Consider the following 19,504-nt stretch of genomic DNA (forward strand, 5'->3'; position numbering starts at 1 on the left):
CGGGAACGCGCGGAAGGCATCTTGTATCTTGAACGTAGGCGCCTGGAGCGCGCACGTACAACTCACGTACAGTCACGTAACGGTCTGTTTACGTCCAATCTGTGGAGTCTCTGCTGCAGCTTTAGTCAACGAAATATTCTAGCTGGTTAAAACTCATACTGGGGATGCGATATGAAATTATTTTAAAATTCCAGATATATATGTCCGCATAGTGTGACCTAGCAGAGGGTCATCATGGATTAGCTGTTGGTTCAGTAGCTTTCTCCACACAGTGTGACTGACAGCAAGAACTGGGACAAGGGACTTTGGTGCTACTAGCTAGCAACGCAACTTAGCTAAACGTTTTGAATCAGCCTTACTGCAGCGACAGGTATTATGTAAATTCTTGACAAGTTCTTCTGTGTGTGTCGCTATATGTGTTGTCTTCCGCTGGGCTCCAGTTCACTTTATATGGCTGTGTTTTCTTTAGTTGTCTAGCGTTGGCGTTAGCCCTCAGCTGTCGTTAGCTGCTTGCTTGCTAATGTGTAGCTATAGTTATTGCCTCCCAGTGGTGGAAAAAGTATTCAAATCTTTTAACGGTAAGTTGCATTAGGAATGTGCACAATTACACATTTATAAAGTATAAGCCCTGTATTCTAAATGTCACAAATGAAACACTCAAGTATTAGCAACAAAACATATTTCTGGATCAAAGTTTAAAATCCTGTTCCTGAAGAAAGACAATTTTTTACTTTATGTTTACTAGCTGTTTTGCATGAACAATCTTAATCTGCTGACTATAACGTTAGCTATCAGACAATGAAATAAACTAACATAGCGTCTAATATTTGCCTCTAAAAAGCTGTGTAAATCTCACAAATTGGACATTACAGTTACACTTAAATTTACTTTCAATCTTTGTTTCTCGAGCTTTCTAACTCACACCAAAAATGCATGTCACTATGCTACAGTCTTCTGTCTGTTTAATGCACACACATATATACACAAACACTGACTCACCAAATGATAAAACACATGTAATAAGTGCTGTATGTACAAATGCTGTATTGAACACTGAGTTGTCTATCTATTTTAGATTCCTGGAGTAGTCTGAGATCTCAGAGAGATTATCAAGGCAGCATGGCTCCCAAGGACATCATGACCAATTCCCATGCCAAATCCATCCTCAATGCAATGAACTCGCTTCGAAAGAGCAACACACTCTGCGATATCACTCTGAGGGTGGAGAACACAGATTTTCCAGCTCACCGGATTGTCTTGGCTGCCTGCAGTGACTACTTTTGTGCAATGTTCACCAGTGAGGTAACACTAAAAAGTGCTCAGTGCTAACAAAGAAGCATATTACATATGGTTTGATAGAATTAAGAAAATAAGGGGAAATATGTCCAAGTTACCTATCTGAATATGATCTGTTTATTCACTCTGTTTTTTGGCTTGAGGCAGTGTTTTAATTTACCAAAGAAGACACAGTTGACAAAACAGAATAGTTTCAGCATGATAACAAATGCTTAGAACAAATCCCTTAATGAAATGTTTCTTGTCATTACACCTGATACTATGTGTTTTTGTGGACCTGCAGCTTGCAGAGAAGGGGAAATCTTTTGTCGACATCCAAGGGCTCACTGCAGCGACTATGGAGATCCTGTTGGACTTTGTCTACACAGAGACTGTGTTAGTCACAGTGGAGAATGTACAGGAACTGCTCCCTGCAGCGTGTTTGCTACAGCTCAAAGGTAAGTTTAGGAGTGCCTGCTGTACCTTGATTTGAAAAGTATGTTCTTAAGCCAGCTGATATCGTTGCATTACATTATGAATATTGGCAGATGGTATCTGCACGTCTTGAAAAGTCTTAAAAAGCATCAAATTCAGGATCCTCAAAAAATCACATTTAATTTACAGAAGTCTTAAAGGTTATCTCTTCCCTGCCATAGGCAGTAGTGGTAGCTATAAAATGTTTTCGTATCAGGTAGCAGGCTTATGAGAGACATTATAGCTTACGCCTATACTAAAAGAAGTGGAATTGCTGTGGTTGTGGGTTGTGGGTCCTGAGTTTCACTCAGCAGCATCAGATCTGTTGCAAGCACTGTCACTACTGCTAGCTACAGCAGCAAGTGATATCAATTTTAGCAAAAACTTAATTAATCCTATTAAATTGGTTAATCAATCCATCCATTTTATGCCACTTGCCTAAGTCTAGGTCACGTAAATTTTATTAATCATATAATCAGGAATATATCCTGCTGGGAAGTAATGAAAAATAATAATAAATTATTCTAGGCTATATCGTCCCTTGTGGTTTTCCATCATACTTTCATACATTGTACAGGTGAAACAGGTAATGCATTTTATTCTATGCGTATATATTAGAAAGGTCTTAAAGTCTTAAATTTAACTTGAACCCTGCTAGAATCCCTGAGGCACAGTGGAATGGCGCCACTTTTCAAATGAAATGGCTTCAGCGTTTCCAAATTCAGAGTTGTTGAGTGACATGAGAGTCTAGTCGATCAGGGTTTGACTGAATTTGAAAAAGACATGTGTGTTTATACGAATGTATCTTTGTTTTCCTCAGGGGTGAAAAGAGCATGTTGTGATTTTTTGGAGAGTCAGCTTGATCCCTCTAACTGTCTGGGTATTCGTGACTTTGCCGAAACTCACAATTGCCTTGACCTGATGCAGGCTGCCGAGCTCTTTTCACAGAAGCATTTCTCCGAGGTGGTTCAGCATGAGGAGTTCATGCTGCTCAGCCAGACAGAAGTTGAAAAGCTTATAAAATGTGATGAAATCCAGGTAGGAAAACTGGACGTCATTGTCATTTGTACTTTTTTGGTGTTGGTCAGTTGTTGTGTGGATGTTTTTAAATACCTGATACCATAACTGCATATCTGCTCTCCAATAATCTGTGTATATACCCGCTGTATCTGTAATGGTTAGTAATGGTGTTAAGTTGCCTGAAAAGCTTTAATAGTATGGTGTTAACTGAGTTTGACACTCACAGCTTTCTTATTGTCTTGCACCTGAGTGCAACAAAGAAAACCATGTACCAACCTGCTATAATCTCAGTTAGTGCCCCCCCTCTCCAGTTCCACTCACTTTTGCCGAGTGGGCTGACAATGAAATTGCAGAGAAGAAAACCTGATTTAAGTTTGCCTTTGTGCTCAGGAAATTCCTGTTCCCAACCACATGCCGTGATTTGTGAAAACACAGTTATTATCATACGAAGATTTATAGATCATCACTTCTCTCAAATGGTTCTTTCCTGGAAATTTTTGTTGTTTTTAGAATAAAACTAGACCATACATGTAAATCGCAGTCACGCATAATTTGCCCTCAGTAAAATCTTTCTCTTCGTGTCAACTTTATTTTAGGGTGAGAATTTCTGGCTTTTTTTACATTTACCATACTGCATTGTTGCACAATGTGTCTTTGCAATTAAAAAAACAATTGCAATGGCTGAATAATGAATGCTAATAGTTATGGATGGATGGTAGAATCGCTGATGAATATCATCTTTTACCGCAGTTGTCAGGTAATTGTTTGAATAATATGTGGATTTACTGGCTTTAAGGTAGCTGTAGTTCTTCTCACTCTCTATGCCGTTTGTATGAAGGTGGACTCGGAGGAGCCTGTATTTGAAGCCGTGTTAAACTGGGTCAAACACAACCGAAAAGAGCGAGAGCCCTATCTGCCAGACATGCTGGAGTTTGTTCGAATGCCGCTCCTGACCCCCCGCTACATTACCGATGTCATTGATGCTGAGGTGAGCCAGGCGACACCCCGCAGGTTTTTGTAATCATACGGCAAGCTTCCAATGAAGGATTATGTGTTGACGTGTTTATCACAGTTACCACCATAATTAAACAAGTTTTGACACGTTTTAGCCCCTCATTCGGTGTAGCCTGCCATGTCGAGACCTTGTTGATGAAGCCAAGAAATTCCACTTAAGACCGGAGCTGAGGAGTGAGATGCAGGGCCCACGCACACAAGCAAGATTAGGTAGGAATCCTGTTTTTAATAGCTATATGCGCATCTCCTACATACCTACTTTGTAATCTACACTGATAATAAAAGTGATTTTATTCTTCTTCTACCTTTCAGGTGCCAAAGAAGTCCTGTTGGTTATAGGTGGGTTTGGCAGCCAACAGTCACCAATAGACATAGTTGAGAAATATGATCCAAAAACACAAGAATGGAGCTTTCTTCCTGTAAGTATTGAACATTTGACAGATTTTTTTCATCTAAGTATATTTGGCTAATACAGACAGGTATGTCTTAAACAGAACATTGCACGGAAAAGGCGCTACGTCGCCACTGTGTCTCTGCATGATCGAGTTTATGTGATCGGAGGCTACGATGGCCGGTCGAGGCTCAGCTCCGTTGAGTGCCTAGACTACACCGCGGACGAGGACGGTGTTTGGTACACCGTCGCCACCATGAATGTGCGCCGTGGCCTTGCTGGAGCCACAACACTCGGAGGTGAGTGAGTTGCTGTGCCAAGTGACTTGCACCTTTGCCCGTGTGTTCTGTGAAATGCCCTTTCTTCTGTCTCAGAAAGGTACACAGTAACAATATAGTTGTTTGGCTCTCGACAGACATGATCTATGTTGCCGGTGGCTTCGACGGCAGCCGGCGCCATACCAGTATGGAGCGATACGACCCAAACATCGACCAGTGGAGCATGCTGGGAGACATGCAGACAGCTAGAGAAGGAGCTGGTCTAGTGGTGGCCAGTGGACTTATATACTGTCTAGGTATGGATAGATAATCTTAACGTCCCAATCCTTGAAAACTTCGAGACTTATTAGGACTACAACATATGATTACTTTCATCATCAATTAATTGCTGTTTGTTTTCTCAGCAAATTATTTTATCTATAAAATGTCAGAAATTATAGTTTACCAGAGCCTAAGGTGGTTTATTCAAACCCAAAGACTCATAGTTTACCATCTCATAGGGAAAAGAAAAGCAGCAAATCCAAACATTTGAGAAGCTGGAACCAGCAAATGATTGACATTGGCTAACCATATTGGCCTAAATAGAAGACAACCCTGATATAAGACGACAAACTTTTTCAAACACTTGTTTTTGAAAATAGACTTTTTGAAGATATGATACACTTTCATATTAGTCCTGTTGGAAAGGTTTCTCTGAGTTAACATTAATCCAAGAGATTCCTCGTCCTTGGAGCCTTTTCTATTGTAAAAGTCAAACATAAAACAATACCGTTAAAGCAAAAATAAATCTCACATTTGTGTATCTTTCCTATCAGTCACATACTCATAATCTCTCCTGTTAGGCTATTGGAAGAGGTAAAAACTCTCCAGAGTTAAGCGTATCTCAGACTTTCTGACTTTTTGTGACAGCAGTAGTTCTTGTCAGCTTGACAGATGATTCAGTCCGTGGTCCATTTCTGCAGTAAAGACATCAGGATACACTTCAGACTTGTTTTCACTCGTCATGAAGTTGTTTCCTCCATGGCACGTGAGCCCTCAGAAACTCCTGTAGGTTTAACTAGGCAGACAAAATACTTTGATGGTTGACTAACTCTAACCCACACTATTAATGGACTTGACACTCGCAACCAACTTTTAAAGGGGGAAAACTAGAAAATGGAGCATAACAAAAGAAATGTGGAATGAACTGTTTAACAAACCTAGAAACAGTAAGGCATCTAACAACTCATAATAAAACACTCTGTAAGACCTAATGTTACACCGATACACAACAATAATTTCTGATGTGAATACGGTAATAGTCTAGTTGTAGAATATAATACAATCCCACTTTCAAACGTAATTTACCAGAAAAAGATGCTGTTCGGGCCACATGTCTAAGTCTGAAATATTTACATTCTTGATTAATCACTTAATCATTTGGTTTATAAAATGTCTGAAAAAAAGTAAAAAATGCCCAACACAATTTTTTCCAGAGGATGAAGATGATGACATTAGGGGTGACCCCAAGTAGTCGAAGATTCATTGCTTTGATAGGAGGAGCCTAGGCGAAGAGGAAGAGAGACAGAGCAGACCGGTGTTGTTGCTTAATTGTCCGTGCACCTCGCGGGACGTTCAATTCATTGATCACCATTGACGAACCACACAAAGAATATTATATCGTTTTTAAACAGTACTTCGAATAGACCCGTGAGGTGCATACCCAGTGATTAATGAACAGAGAGTGTAGCTCTGCAGCTTCTCAAGATTAAAGGGGAGCTGCCGTGTGTAACGCCCCACCCACCCACCCCGACTAAATTCTTAGACAGGGACAGCCCTAAATCACATTATCAATATAGTTGCCAAGTATTTTTCTGTCAATAGACTAATTGATTAATCGCTGCAGCTCCACACTTGTCATTTCTCTGACAGGTGGATACGATGGACTGAATATCCTGAATTCAGTGGAGCGGTATGACCCACACACTGGCCACTGGACTAGTGTCACACCGATGGCCACCAAGCGGTCAGGTAGGTAAGAAAGCAGAATGAAGTAAAATATTACAGCTAACTATTCTGTTCTGTGTTACTGTTTGACTGAGTTTGCAACTGTTTTCAGGGGCTGGTGTGGCTTTACTCAATGACCACATCTATGTAGTGGGAGGCTTTGATGGTGTTTCACACCTTGACTCTGTTGAGGTCTACAACATCAGAACAGACTATTGGACCACCGTAGCCAGTATGACCACTCCTCGATGCTATGTAGGAGCAACTGTTCTCAGAGGACGTCTGTACGCCATCGCTGGGTAGGAAAGAATATCCTAATGACCTTTCTGTGACAGTGGGTTTGAAGGATAGGTTTGAATTTCTTCAAGTTTAACTTCAACACTTGCATGCCACATGTATGCTGAGGGACTTATGGGTTGCTGTTATCCTTCCTCCTCTCTATACTGGCTCAGAAGTGAGACCTTCGCAGCACGACTACACTGTAAGAAATCAGGAGCAAAATCCACAGTCCTTGTTTTGTGCAAAAAATGCATCCTGAAGTTTAGCCAAAGCTAACATACGGCTTCAGCAGTCTCAATTATCCAAATCAAGTGTCAGTTTATTGCTTTGTCCACACTTGATTTGTCTAACTCAGGCTGCATCAGATGAACTTTTGAATATATTATATTTTACACTGAAAGCGCTTCAGGAAGAGATCTCTTAATGGCAAGTATGAACAGGAGGAATTATTACAGCAAGCAAATATTTACCTATACCTAAGATATACCTATTTTAATGTTCTTATGGGTACCTGACTATTGTTTGATCATAGACTTTTTGATTGTGAACCTATCCTTTTAAGTGGTTTAAGAAATGTTCTTTTGTTATAAAGTTTATCTGAATAATGATAATTGTGTTACATCATTACCACAAGTGGCGACTGAACAGAAGTCACTTACACTGTTTCTGTTAATGTTTCCTTTGCGCTCTGCTGGTTTAGCTCTCACAGCTGTAGTGTGAGAGGTTACTAATTAACGTGTGAGTGAACTTGTGTTCAGGCTGCACAGCATTGCAGTGTAGAGAAGTGCTGAACGCTGTGGTTAAAACTCTCAGTTCCTCCTTGTTTGTCTCACATCTCCCTATAGATATGATGGAAACTCTCTTCTCAGCAGTATTGAATGTTACGACCCGGTTATCGACTCCTGGGAGGTTGTTACTTCGATGGCGACACAACGGTGCGATGCAGGTGTCTGCGTTCTACGAGAAAAGTGATCTTAGCCAAGATAAAGAGCCACAAGACGAAAAGCAGACAGGATGACAGGCAGCTAGACTTTGCTAAAATGCCACTAAAACGGAGCCACAAAGGGAGATGTTTGTTCGCCAGTATGCAAATAGTTAGGGCTGCCTCCTCTACTGGATGGTCAACCCTCCGGGACTTGGGCCGTGCAACAGAGATTCAGCTTCGCCGTGGTAGACTTCACCTCAAAAGAGGCCTCTAAGGAGCCCATCACCACTTGCATGTCTCTCTTCGGTGGTGCTTGTTGCTGTCGTTACCTGTGAGATTATTTTTTCAGTTTGTCTTCAAAGTGCAATATATTTCTACTCATCATAAGAAAACATAAAAAGAAGGAGCCGACGTAGACTCCAGTTGCTGCTATATGCCTTATGACTTTGGCCTACATCAAACAGTGAACATCCATGTTGCCTCCCATTTGACTTTGATGATAGTTACAGTACATTGGCTTATTATCAAGTGTACTCATTCTGCATTTGCAAGGTCATTAATGGGTCAGTAATTCAACCCTTTTTGTAATTCTTCCTGTAAACAGTGGTTTTAAATTCACTTTAATACAAATGGTTACTTACTACTTACTGTTGCTCTCAGAAGATATATTTAGAGATAAATATTGTTTTAGAAAATGACTGAATTGTACCAGTTGATTATGATTATTTTGTCCCTCCGTCTGGAACAATTGGGGGAAAAAAATCACAAAATACTAAGTATGAGTTGCATGTGATTTGTTTTTTTTCCCTCAGCTTTTAAATTCAGACGTGTACATGTAGGACACAAAGTCATAACATCACTGTTGCCTGGGAAGTGAATAAACAGAGAACTGACATGTTTTATCTGTGGTGCATCTTCTCAGTCTGTAAGCGCCTGTTGAGTGACAAAACACTGTGTATTTGCTTCACACGTCGCCCGCTGAGTCAGCGGCGTAAGAAAACTCATCTTTCACATCCACAGAGCAAATGTGGAGAATCAGTCACTAGAAGCAGTTTGAGCTCTCCGAATTCACCAGACTGTACAGAGTAGACGCATCTATTTTATCCCTGTACAACTTGTCCATTGGACCATATGGAGACAGAAAAAACTGAATGTCCACACCACCAATCTACTGGTTTCACTGTCCTGCCTCCCAATATCTTTTATTTTAATGAGAATAAGCATTTAGTGCGGTCCAGACTGAAGAATCTCAACAACTATTGGATAGATTGCTATGAAATTTGGTACAGACATTTGTCCCCCTCAAACTAAATTCTAATAACTTTGGTGATCCCTTAACATTTTATATATCGCCATCATCAGGGCAAAGTATTATCAACAAAATTACTTTAGAAAAAACTTAAAGTAATAAAACTAAAATTACTTGTTCTGCAGAAAAGGGGGCTCTATGACTCTTATTAAAATTGTTAATACTTTACTGTTGTACATACAGTTGGTAATTTAGTCCAGTGGTTCCCGACTTAGGAATAGGTCCCCTCCAAAGGGTCAGATAAAAAGAAAGATAAATGTGGATGCTTTTGAGATGATTAATATGGTAGGAAAGACGAAAAGAACAAACAACATTAGCAACATCACAAGAGAGCCCGACCAGACACTGCTTTCCTAAGTTAAATAATTGGGAACCACTGGTTTAATCTTTAGCAATGCATGTTATCGTTTGAACTAGTAACTAAATCTTTCAAATAAATGTAGTGGAGTAAAAGGTACAATTGTTCCTACTCAAATGTTGTGAAGTAAAAGTATAAAGTAACAGAAAATGGAAATATTCAAAATTATACTGAAGTAGAATTAAATTATGTGCTTTCCACCACTGCTAAACATCAGCATGTTAGCATGCTGGTGTTAGCATTCAGCTCAAAGCATCGCTGAGCCTACAGCACCATATTTTCCCCCTTTCTTTCTAACTTAAATTCACCAAATGTAACGCTGGTAAATGTTGTGTTTCCCTGTGTGTCACCCTCCATTCACCAAATGTATTTTCATCTGATGGCTGAATCAAGCTCTGTTGGACACTATGTTGTCCTGATGTTTCCTGAAAAAGAAAGATATCATGTTTACTGAACTGTTGAAGCTGGCAAAATACCTCACCATCGGGAAAGTTACCTCGATAAAATTAAAGGAACTTTCCTGTGGCGCTTTGTCTGATTTGCTGAATGAGCAATCAAATACTGTTAAAACTCTGTTTCCAAAGAAAAGCCTCCTTTCTAACCAATGAAAAATGATAAAGCATCTCACCACACAGGATCATTTCTGTATGTCTCTTGATAAAGGGAAACATTAAAGGTTTAATAGAAGGTAAGTTTGGTAAGATAACATCTCAGAAGAAATACATTTCACCATCAACTTTCCTTACTGTACAGTTTTAAATATTAAAGGCACAAATACACAACAGGATAATAAAGTACAGAGGGGTTTCAAGGAGTGCATAAGCTGTTTTACTGGTTGTTGACCTCAAACTTGCATGATGTCAGTGGTGGAAAGTAACTAATTACATTTACTGCTGTACTTTTTTTTTGAGGAACTTGTACTTGAGTATTTCCACTTTATGCTACTTTATACATTTACTCGACTACAACACAGAGGCAAATATTGTACAATTATTACAGGTTAAGATAAACCTTTATTGATGCCTTGGTGGAATTCACAGCAGCAGTACCGTATATAAAGTTACCAAAAAATAAGCCCCACCCATACCGGCTGCACATTAAATTAAATGTACATAATTATAATTCAGTCATATATACATTACTTTGAAATGGGCCATTCTGCACAAGAACTTCTTGTAGACTACTTTAAGTACATTTAATACTTTCGTAGTTTTACTCAAGTCAATTTTTGAATGCAGGACTTTTACTTATAACACAGTATTTTTATACAGTGGTATTGCTACTTTTACTGAAGTAAAAGATTTGAGTACTTCTTCCACTGCTGCCAGTGACACGAGGCTGGATCTTTAATGTGTCTAATTTTCTCCAAATATGCTTTCTTGTGCTGTAATAAGCAAAAAAGTGGCTAAAACAATATTTTGAGGGAGGAATCTCATCATCCCTCCCTCCTTTGATCTAACTTCTCCCTCCTCTGCCGTCTTAAGTTTGAATAAGTGTCAGACCGACACACCTGTGAGCCTCTCTGCAGATATAAAGAGAGCACATTACCTGTCCCACAGACGAGGAACTGTCTGGAGCCTTGCGGACTGATAAACTTACAGTATCCTGCACCAAAACCAACTACTTATATCATCTGCAGACATGGTAAGATAATTACAATTAATTGGAGATGTGGAAACTCATGCTGGGAAAGTTTACTATTTGGTTATAAGTTTTTTTAAATTATGTATCTCACTTTTTTGGAAATCGGCAGCAATATCTGTCTGTATTGTCTGCAAGGGAAATCTATGCAAGATAAGAAAATATCTCCCCAAACGTCTGGCTGCATGCACAGTGTTTGTATTTTAAATGAAAAGTGTTTGTGTTAACATACATGCAGCTCCAACATTTTTTATGCTTTAATAACATCTTTTATATTACTCTTTGCACTTTGTTGTGTTAATAGTTTTGTAAGTGTATAATCAGTGAGACTGAGACAGACACAGAGAGGAGCTCAAAGCTTCATCTTCAGCATAAGAATATTAAACTGGCCCTCAGTAGAAAAGACAATTTTTTGTGAATACTCAAGTTTTTTATTAACGTTTATATGCACACTTTACCTATGTCTTACAAATGTCAGTCAACGGCTAAAAATCATCTTGGGGGATGGTCTCCCTCCAAGGAAAACAAAACCTGAAATTCTCAACATGTTCAAACATGACTGCAGGAAGCACTTTGAAAATGCAACACAGTGTTGGAATAAGCCTGTTTTTAATTGTTTACACTCAACAACTGGTAAAGCAGAACACAAATATAATGAATAATACAGTGTATCATCAAACATGTTTGCATTGCACACCGAGCTGAAAGAAAAGCAGTAATTATTTAAAATTTTTCAGCTGAACACCTAATTGTGTAATTGAATTGCAGTTGAAATTTAAATACGACAGAAATTATAGCAAATGAATGTATTTTATCGTAAAAGTAAAATTTGGAGGTGTGTTTCCATCCACCTGATGAATGTAAGTCCAATAGTCCCTCTCTTTGAGCTCTTTTTGGTCTCTACCAACTCCTAAGTGAAACAATCTATCTCTTTAGCTGATAAGCGTTGCACTATGTTCACCAGCTAATAGCTCACAGTGTCTGTCCGAAGTTTGGTGCTAAGCGTGTAGTGTACAGTGGGATTTTAGAGCTTTTTCTCTGAAAACAGCTTCCTACTGAGACCCAAAACAACCCTATGAGAGCGGTGACAGCAAACCAAAACAGCAAAGTTGTGGGCCAGACAGATAAACAGTGAGCTTAAACATAATAAAGCTCCATAACGCTAGAGAGAAGCTGCAATTCAGGTGAAAATTATCTATAAGTTCATCACTACATGTGACCCTTTCACATTGTTGTCACATTGTCATTGGATCCATTCTTGTTGTACAAAAATATTGATTATAGCCGCTTTAAACTCAGTAGTACTTAAATTTCAGTTGTAAGTATTCAGTGTGGATTCAATTTCACTGTTAAGTATTCTGCTGCTTTTTAGATTCACATCCCTATGTTAAATCTGTTTGGAAGAAGTTTCACTGACACATATGTGATAAAGACCCCCTCTAGTGGTGAAGGAATTTAAAGAGCTCTGTGGGTATTATTGATGGATGTCAAAATTGCATATTTCTAACAAAACAATATGACAAACAAACTCCTTATTGATCATTTTCAGGTTTGCAATAAATGGCTCTGCTAAACCACGAATGTTGGGAGTCAAAGATGTTAAAAGAAGTACAACAAGGATTGTTTGGCTTTGTGTTTTGTGAGCTTGTGACATGTATTTAACTCGCAATTGTGTTGTTTCTTTCTGTTCAGAGAGAGTGCATCTCTATACATGTGGGCCAGGCGGGTGTCCAGACAGGAAATGCCTGCTGGGAGCTCTTCTGCCTTGAGCACGGCGTCGGGCCTGATGGCGTCTTCCTGGACAATCCTACAGAATCAAATTCCCGTTCAGACCCATTCAACACTTTCTTCAATACCGGGAGCTCTGGGCGTCATGTTCCAAGAGCGATTTTCGTGGACCTGGAGCCCACAGTGGTTGGTGAGTATTCCTGTATGTGTGTTTATTTTTACCCTCCTTATCTCTCTGTTTTTATTAACATTCATGTCGTCCTATTATGTGTGATTGTATTCGTCTAGTAAGTGCATCTCCATCCAAATGGGTCATGCAGGTAACTGCTGATGGGAACTCTGGTATCCAAGCAACAAGCACAGTGGTGACTCTTTTAGCTTTTATTCAATGCTGGCTAACATTTACAGAAGTGTATTATGTAAATAGTAAGTTGCAAAGTGCAGTATTGGATTGATTTTAGCCAAGCAAAATTCATTTTTCCGACATGTCCCTTCAATTTATGCTAAAGTTTACTAAAAACTTCAAAGTAAAAAATATTTTCTTCCACATTTTTCAGCATCATCACACAATCTAAAACTACAATATGTAGTGATCATTTAAATTTTCTGTGATATAGTTTCAGTGAAGCCCCAATGCTATGGAGCCCCAAAGCTGACAAAATGTAGTAAAAGGATACATCAATATATGATCATTTTAGTTAAAAATTGATTTTCCAATCACTTTATTAAAATAAATTAAATTTATTATACTCTATTATTTGTCTTTCAGTTAATCATTTTGTTTTCCTTTTTTGGTGGGGGTGGGACATACATTTAAAAGATTTAAAGGAGATTTACAGCAAGCAAACCCTATTTCAATGTTCAAATGGGTACCTGAATATTTAAGACATACTTTTGTGAGCCTATCCTTTAGCCATTTACACACTCACTCTTTTTCCCAATCAACATTTCCCATTTTCCTCACCACATTTCAAATTTTGCTTGTATGATAAATAGATGGGTACAAGCATGTGTGTCCAGTATTATTTATTCACGTATTCAGTTATATTTTTGACTTGATAACCTTTTACTACATTTCAAGACATTTTAATCCCCATTTTTATGGCTTCCATCACATGTAAATGGAAAATATGAGTGTGCATCTTTTTATACAATACATACATATTTCCCTTTAAGTCAGTCTGAATTTTAGTTTGTATCTTTGCAAATCTACATATTTTATCAGGGGAAGTTAGTCATGAATTTGCTGCATTAACGGACTTGCCTATGTACGAACAATACACTGATTTTGTTGAAATATAGTAATTGCAATAGTCGAGATAACGTGACAGTAAAGTTGATCAATTAGACTGTTTCAGCGGTAAACATCCACCTTTGACACTGGTCTGGTCAATCAAGTTAAACCAAGCTGCAGTTGTGCAGGACACCTTTCTGAAGAAAACCTTTCTTTTCAGACCAAGTAAGGGTTGGAAAGTACAAAGAGCTTTTCCATCCTGAGCAGCTGATCTCTGGAAAGGAAGATGCAGCCAACAACTACGCTCGTGGCCATTACACTGTCGGGAAAGAAATCATTGATGGAGTCATGGAGCGTGTTCGTAAAATGGTCAGTAATGATAAAACCCGATGAATGACCTTTATCATGCAAATTCCAGAAAGAGATATGAAGCTTATTTTGTTTTGAGATTTTATTAAAAAGCTATCCTTTCCTTCTGTCCCTCTCATCAGACGGACCAGTGCACAGGCCTGCAGGGGTTCCTTGTCTTTCACAGCTTTGGAGGTGGAACTGGCTCTGGCTTCACCTCTCTGCTAATGGAGCGTCTGTCTCTAGACTATGGCAAGAAATCTAAGCTGGAATTTGCCGTCTACCCGGCTCCCCAGGTGTCAACTGCTGTGGTGGAGCCCTACAACGCCATCCTGACCACCCACACTACCTTAGAGCACTCTGACTGCGCCTTTATGGTGGACAACGAGGCCATCTACGACATATGTCGTCGCAACATGGACATTGAAAGTCCTGGTTACATCAACCTCAACAGATTGATTGGTCAGATTGTCTCCTCAATCACGGCCTCCCTTCGTTTTGATGGCGCCCTCAATGTCGATTTGATGGAATTCCAGACCAACCTGGTCCCATTTCCACGCATCCACTTCCCACTGGTTACCTACTCACCCATCATTTCTGCTGAGAAGGCATACCACGAGCAGCTGACTGTGTCCGAGATCACAAGCGCCTGTTTCGAGCCGTCCAATCAGATGGTCAAGTGTGACCCTCGTCACGGCAAGTACATGGCGTGCTGCATGCTGTACCGAGGCGATGTCGTCCCTAAAGATGTGAATGCCGCCATTGCAAGTATAAAGACCAGACGTTCTATTCAGTTTGTCGACTGGTGCCCCACTGGCTTCAAGGTGAGTAACCTTATGAATGTAAGTGACGTGCAGCCTGAGATACTTTATCTTTCTGATCGTTCTCTTTGTCTCAACAGGTTGGCATTAATTACCAACCTCCAACTGCAGTTCCTGGTGGGGACCTGGCCAAAGTCCAGAGAGCTGTGTGCATGCTGAGCAACACCACCGCCATTGCTGAGGCCTGGTCTCGCCTTGACCACAAGTTCGACCTCATGTACGCTAAGCGTGCATTCGTCCACTGGTATGTGGGTGAGGGCATGGAGGAGGGAGAGTTTGCAGAGGCCAGAGAGGACCTGGCCTGTCTTGAAAGGGATTACGAGGAATTGGGTCAAATGAGCCCCGATTCTGAAAATGACGATGAAGGACAAGAATACTGAACCTCGTGAGGCTTTGGGCTGTGACGACGGCAGAGTTAATAATTGTCACTGCCATATTTTTATAATGCCAGCTTTGGATTAAGAAGACAAACTACTCTAAATTGTATTTTAATTGTGCTGTCAAATAAGTTTGTCTTGACATATTCTGTGTTAAACTTGTTGGAGACATGCGAATAGGGTGTTACAGTGGTCTAAGACGACACCATGTAACCACCAAGTCCCCACTACAAATCTGCCCAGGGATCTTTGTTGCAGGTCACCACCTTCCCTCTCTGTCCACTTTTGAATAAAGGCAAACACGCCCAGAAGATTAGACCTTAAAATGAACGTACAAGCAAATTTACCAAAATTGACATTGGCTTTACTTCGTCACTATCAAAGGAAGGTTAAAATCAAAGGCAACTGGTCTCGGTTGAAGATACTTGAAGACGTTTCGCCTCTCATCCAAAGGGCTTCTTCAGTTCTGACTGACTGGTAGGGAATCCCTGCCATTTAGTGTGGTTGAATGACCACAATGACAGTCATTACAACAGCCAGGAGCACGAACAAACCAAGCGGTATCCATCACCTTGGTAATGACCCCACAGAGATTAAATGGCTGGGATTCCCTATAAGTCGGTCAGAATGACCTGGATGACTGAGAATCTTCACAGATACTTCCTCATTGTTTCCTCATTCCTCGATGTGGAACAATGAGGAAGTATCTGTGAAGATTCTCAGATTCTCATACCGCTGTATGTGAAATAAGTAACAGTAATAATTCCAATTTTTTCTTTAAATACATTCCTCCTTACCTTATTAAAACCCAATATATAGAGAATTATTGAAATGGCAACCCTTCCCTTTGCAACAAACTGGGCTTGCACATTTGATGAAGGTGACAAAAAACTGAAATGGCCATACAGCAGTGGTGGAAAGTAACTAAGTAGTTTTACTCAAATGAGGAACTTGTACTTTATTTCAGTGTTTCCATTTACTGCTACTTTATACTTCTACTCCACTACAATTATTTGACAGCTGGAGTTACTTGTTATTTTTCAGCTGAAGATTTTACATAAAGAAAACATTTGATAAGCTTATAAAATTCAATATATTGTAAAGGGTGAACCATTGGTTTCTAAACTTTTGATTCATTTTCTCTCTAGACTGCTCTGATATTTTTAATCAAATAATTGAGTACTTTTACTTTTAATTTCATTTGACTGATCATCATCTTGTATTTGTAATGGAGTATTTTTACACTGTTGTATTGGTACCCAAGTAAAGGATCTAAATACCTCTTCCACCACTGGCATACAGCATCGTTATTACACATACAGAAATAGTTGTATAGGGAAAGAAGGAAACGTTTTATATGTTATATGGGCGATGTATTGCCAAAAAGTAATTTACAGACAAAGAAATGTGCAGAATGCTTCCTTCATATTGACAAATATGTTTAAGGTCAATTAGACCAGAGAGGTCTGATTAGACCTCTTATAAAACTCCAGTAATAGGGAAACAAACGGGAGACTGTGAGACCAAATATACTTGCTTGACATTTGGGAGGGGTAGTGCTTTGTAAAAAGTATTGTTAACACTAATCACAGATATGGAGAATATGAATACAGATTGTATCTAACCATGTTTTACAGCTGAGGTCTCTGAGACCCCAAACAGAAGTAATGCATCGTTGTAGCCAACATCTGAGACATCATTAGTTCGAACTCATGCTAATAAGTGATAATTAGGAAATGTCATATAGGATCAAGGTGGTAAACCAATGTATGTTTTTGTAACTGTTAAGCAGGGCCAGGGGTCACCAGGATCATCATTTGTATCTCCTTGACTGATTCAGTGCAAGTATGCAGGCAAAGCTACGCTCATCAAAACACTTTGACTTGGTTTGGTTAGGTCTATCGTCAGAGAAGAGGGATCACAGAAACTATGACTTTTGATGTTTAATTGGCAAAACATCACAGTATCACAGGTGAGTATATATTCAGTGAAAGGACATCATACAAATAATGTTTAGTTTATTTGACACAGTGAGATGGAGGACCCCAGGTCATCTACAGAATGTCAAGGATAACAACAAAAGTCAAAGACTTATTTTCATTGTGCTCCTTGATGTCCTGGTACCAAGGTAATCATGATACTATCAAATCCATACAACAAATAAAAAACAATACAACTAAGTACTGTATATGTAGTGACTGTGCTTCAGTACAGATTTGATGTACTTAAGTACTTCCTTTTATGCTAGTCTTCTACTCCTTTACATTTCAGATGGAAATATTGCACTTTTTACTCCGCTTAATTTAATTTACAGCTATAGTTACTAGCTACTTCATCATGTATTGGTATAAGTTAAGCTACCCAACAGTACATGAAGTACTTAAAGTGAGCTCCACATTGACAAACTAAGTTACAATGGAAGTACTGCTTACACATTACAATTCACCAATAATGATTCAATAATATAACACTGAAAGATGTCATTCTGCATAATGACTACTTTTAGGTACATTTTGTTGCTAAATATTCTGTACTTTTAGTTATGTAAAATTTGGAATGGAGGACCTTTCCTTATAATGTGTTGTATTTCTACTTATACTTATTTGCATCCTTTCCTACTTTGTACTGCAACTGCTGCAGGACAATTTCCCTCAGAATAAAGTTCAATCTTATCTTATCTTAGGTAAGTGATTTTTAATACTTCTTCCACCACTGATCATCAACAATAAAACATTCCTAAACAAACAATAGACGTTTTTGCAGTGAGGTGAAGTGAAGTGGTTTAATTACACTAAACTGCTTCCAAGAACATGAAGGATTTGCATTCAAGCAGCCTCTGATTGTGTTTAGTAGCATATGTTATATATGTTCATAAAAAACATCATCAACTGCACAGACTGGTTACTCAAACAGCGAGTGCCAGTAGCCCTGAAGGTGTCACCTGAACATATTCATCCGCGCAAGTGTAAACATAAGACAGTCTACAAAGACGAAAACTGTTTCACAGATCACGATTTCATAATAACACGATGCGGGAAATTAGTTAATGTTAATTACGATTAGATGCAATTTTGTTGTTGGGCAATGATGAAGTGGAAATGTCAAGAATCGTTACACTTGATGATGTCTCACCAGGATTTAAGGCTACAGCCTGTAGAGCAGGCATCATAATCGCATTTCCTTGTTGCTACTTTAAATATGGACAGGTGTTAAACGTAGAATGTTGCAATTTGTTTAATATTTGATGGAATATTTTTTATATTTTATGATCCTGTAATGTATTATTTATTTTCATTGCAATTCTTTTTATGTATGCATGTATATGTAACCCTTAATTGTGCTGCTGCCTGTCTTAGCCAGGGCACTATTGTAAACGATATTTTTAAATCTGAACGAGACTTTTTCTGGTCAAATAAAGGTTATAATTGTTTATTATTATTACTATATTTTTTATTATATTTTAGAATAATAAAAGTTTTATATATGCAGTCTGTTTCAGATCTTGATTTTGGCTGTGGCATTATGGCTGCACATCATTTCAACAGCAAATTAGGGTACATCCAGGTATAGATTGTGCAGTTACTAAAGTGTGAGGCAATGAGATTAGACATTTAAATGCAACAACGTGTGGTGTGTAATAAAACCAAACTAACAGATCTATTGCACCACAACACTGACCAACATGGAAGAAGAAGAACTCGATTAAACACCTAAAACATTGTGGAAACTGAGACAGACCACACGCTTTAACTTTTAGGAGTCGTTTTTGAATAATTTGGATTTTGCCTTTTACATAGGCTACATCATTACAACCTTTTTACCATGCCAACATCAAACTATATAACTTAGCCTACATCTCTTTACAACAAAAAGCAAGCGTAACCATAGGTGTTTTTTTTCTTTCTAGTTTTGCAACTCTTCAAAACAGTTCATATGCACAATTAGTCAGAGAGCCACATTTTGATTTGTGTGGTGTCTAGTTTTTTGAGCGGACGTGCTCAATGCCTTGGAACAGTCTCCTCACTGTGCATGGATGTGTGTGTGCG

The 19,504-nt window shown here is 38.9% G+C and overlaps 2 protein-coding genes across 5 annotated transcripts; both read left to right on the forward strand.

Moving 5' to 3' along the window:
- The first annotated feature begins 52 nt into the window (after positions 1 to 52).
- Positions 53 to 8,542, forward strand: klhl12 (kelch-like family member 12). 4 transcript variants are annotated; one of them, XM_038721990.1, is made up of 13 exons: positions 53 to 370; positions 470 to 578; positions 1,076 to 1,302; positions 1,580 to 1,733; positions 2,570 to 2,787; positions 3,608 to 3,757; positions 3,879 to 3,993; positions 4,096 to 4,202; positions 4,278 to 4,473; positions 4,590 to 4,748; positions 6,364 to 6,462; positions 6,551 to 6,737; positions 7,563 to 8,542. In XM_038721990.1, exons 2-13 carry the CDS (start codon positions 521 to 523, stop codon positions 7,687 to 7,689), a joined length of 1,797 nt encoding a protein of 598 aa, XP_038577918.1. In that variant the 5' UTR covers positions 53 to 370; positions 470 to 520; the 3' UTR covers positions 7,690 to 8,542. The 4 variants fall into 4 exon arrangements, with proteins under 4 accessions (XP_038577918.1, XP_038577917.1, XP_038577919.1 ...); XM_038721989.1 differs by having other exon boundaries at positions 53 to 578; XM_038721991.1 differs by lacking the exon at positions 470 to 578.
- Positions 8,543 to 8,696: 154 nt separating this feature from the next.
- Positions 8,697 to 17,606, forward strand: tuba5 (tubulin alpha 5). The gene is made up of 5 exons (XM_038721993.1): positions 8,697 to 10,953; positions 12,643 to 12,868; positions 14,133 to 14,281; positions 14,404 to 15,084; positions 15,162 to 17,606. The coding sequence occupies exons 1-5, from the start codon at positions 10,951 to 10,953 to the stop codon at positions 15,459 to 15,461; spliced, it is 1,359 nt and encodes a 452-aa protein (XP_038577921.1). The 5' UTR covers positions 8,697 to 10,950; the 3' UTR covers positions 15,462 to 17,606.
- Positions 17,607 to 19,504: the final 1,898 nt, after the last annotated feature.

The sequence above is a fragment of the Micropterus salmoides genome, unplaced genomic scaffold, assembly GCF_014851395.1.
Source record: "Micropterus salmoides isolate LMB-PRFRI ecotype aquatic unplaced genomic scaffold, ASM1485139v1 Ms_hic_scaffold_16, whole genome shotgun sequence".
NCBI lineage: Eukaryota > Metazoa > Chordata > Actinopteri > Centrarchiformes > Centrarchidae > Micropterus > Micropterus salmoides.

Excerpts from the sequence above, each read along its gene's own strand:
- klhl12 (XM_038721989.1), top strand. The coding sequence starts at position 521 with ATGTGTAGCTATAGTTATTGCCTCCCAGTGGTGGAAAAAGTATTCAAA. Across the intron at positions 579-1,075 it reads AGTATTCAAATCTTTTAACG|ATTCCTGGAGTAGTCTGAGA; the intron begins GTAAGTTGCATT and ends TATCTATTTTAG. Across the intron at positions 4,474-4,589 it reads TGGAGCCACAACACTCGGAG|ACATGATCTATGTTGCCGGT; the intron begins GTGAGTGAGTTG and ends GGCTCTCGACAG.
- tuba5 (XM_038721993.1), top strand. Across the intron at positions 12,869-14,132 it reads CCTGGAGCCCACAGTGGTTG|ACCAAGTAAGGGTTGGAAAG; the intron begins GTGAGTATTCCT and ends CTTTCTTTTCAG. Across the intron at positions 15,085-15,161 it reads GGTGCCCCACTGGCTTCAAG|GTTGGCATTAATTACCAACC; the intron begins GTGAGTAACCTT and ends TTGTCTCAACAG.